This window comes from Sphaeroforma arctica (genome assembly GCF_001186125.1).
Source record: "Sphaeroforma arctica JP610 unplaced genomic scaffold supercont1.784, whole genome shotgun sequence".
NCBI classification, from domain to species: domain Eukaryota; class Ichthyosporea; order Ichthyophonida; genus Sphaeroforma; species Sphaeroforma arctica.
Genome location: NW_014039774.1, coordinates 32,146 through 34,083, shown reverse-complemented (window position 1 = coordinate 34,083; position 1,938 = coordinate 32,146). Strand labels below are relative to the sequence as shown.

Below are 1,938 nucleotides of genomic sequence, written 5' to 3'. Positions count from 1 at the left end.
TAACTACTTAACTTTACCTTACGTTACGTTAACGTAAACTAAACTAAAAACGTAAAATAATATAGTATATACTACGTAGTACTATATATATATATATATATATATATATATATATATATATATATATATATGTGTGTGTATACAAATGCATACTTAACATGATACGTTCAAGGAGTGTGCTAAATGTATATTTTTATACATAAATACATACATACATACATACATACATATATATATATATATATATATATATTTAAATATATATATATATATATATATAGATTTAACATAAATATAATATATATATATTATATATATATATATATATGCATTATATAAAATACCTTTACCCATGTCTATACTCTGATGTATGATTTACCGATCAATTCTCACACAATAGAATAACGATTTTCACTCGGTATACAATGAACGAATAGTGATGCTACATCACTCATGAAAGTCAACCATCACAACTATAGCACACAAGTATGTGCACATACACTCTAGATATACATGCGAATCAGTAAAATACTATCTCGTAGCTACTTCAGACGCTTCTCAGAACAGATAATAGCTGGTTTATATATGAATACCAGCTGTGTGTATGTAAATTATTCACGTTGTAGTGTGCAGAAAGCTTATGACTTTCGACAAGTTTGTTTTAAAATAAAGTTGGTTGCATCTTAGTATGTACGAACAAGCCCCGACATACGTGTGCATATATGAATATGTAGTTCCAGTATGTTAATTGAGTACATGTGCACGTATATGTATATATATATATATATAGATATATGCTATGTATAGATAAATGTACATATTGTAATATGTACATGTATACATAATGTAATATTAACAGTAGAAAATATGCAACAGCCTAACTCAATAGATATGAAAGTGCACTTACATTCTTTGCTGCCCAACGGCCGCTCCAGTTGTGTCAAGATATTCCATTATCTACTAGCGTGGACGTTCAGTGCAAAATTATAGTTCCCCGTATCCTTTTACGGATGTATATGCTTGTGTATGTATAAGTATATATAGATATATTTATATATATATATCTATCGATTTGTGTGTAAACCTGTATGTGTGTGTATGTATATGTATGTATATATCAATATACAATAGGTACTATAGGCCTCTTATTACCGCTACAGTCCCAAACAAAGTGTATTTGTTGCATACGAATTCGCGAGTATATAGTGAACAGTAGGTTTATATAATCACCTATACTTCCACTGTGCCTTTCTTTTGGCTCTTATTAACAAAAAAATATTATTAAAAAAACTGCTGATATTTCGAGTGTGTAATGTGTTTATGGAGTACACGTGCGCTCTATGCAAGCCTGGTCAAATGGAAAACAAGATGAATATATGATGGGTGTATATGTCATACATATTTTTAATTATATATAGATATATATATATATATGTATATATATATATATATATATATCGTATATTAAGAGATACTTGTACTAAAAACTAGATATTATATGTTGTGAGGAGTGCACACTATACCACATACATACATAGTATCACACATACATACATATTAACACACATACACACACATACAAGTGAGCTACTATGGGGAAATCAAAGTTCATAAACAAAAAAGATGCAGTCACATTCAAACTAGTGCACAGATCGCAACAGGATTCACGCATTGCTGACAACGATGCGTCTCCGTATGTATTTGTACCTATCAAAGGAGCGCCTGAGAAGGTTGATGCCATCTTAAACAATGCACACACCAAGCAAGAGGGAACTGCTGAGGAGGATGAGGAGGATAAGATTGATGCAGGTACGATAAATGTTTTCATTTTGTGGTATATATATATATATATATATATATAATAAGTAGTATATATATATATATATATATATAGTGTATGTGTTATAGTATGTATAGTATAGTATATATGTAGTGTTA

The 1,938-nt window shown here is 29.3% G+C and overlaps 1 protein-coding gene across 1 annotated transcript in view; it reads right to left on the bottom strand.

The window, feature by feature from the left end:
- The window catches only part of SARC_08579 (hypothetical protein), an 8,515-nt gene extending 7,294 nt beyond the window's left edge, over window positions 1-1,221 (bottom strand). The window contains exon 1 of the mRNA XM_014297449.1: window positions 908-1,221. Within this exon, the coding sequence (XP_014152924.1) occupies window positions 908-954 (47 nt within the window). The 5' untranslated portion in view covers window positions 955-1,221. The remainder of the gene's footprint in view (window positions 1-907) is intronic.
- Between the last annotated feature and the right edge of the window lie 717 nt (window positions 1,222-1,938).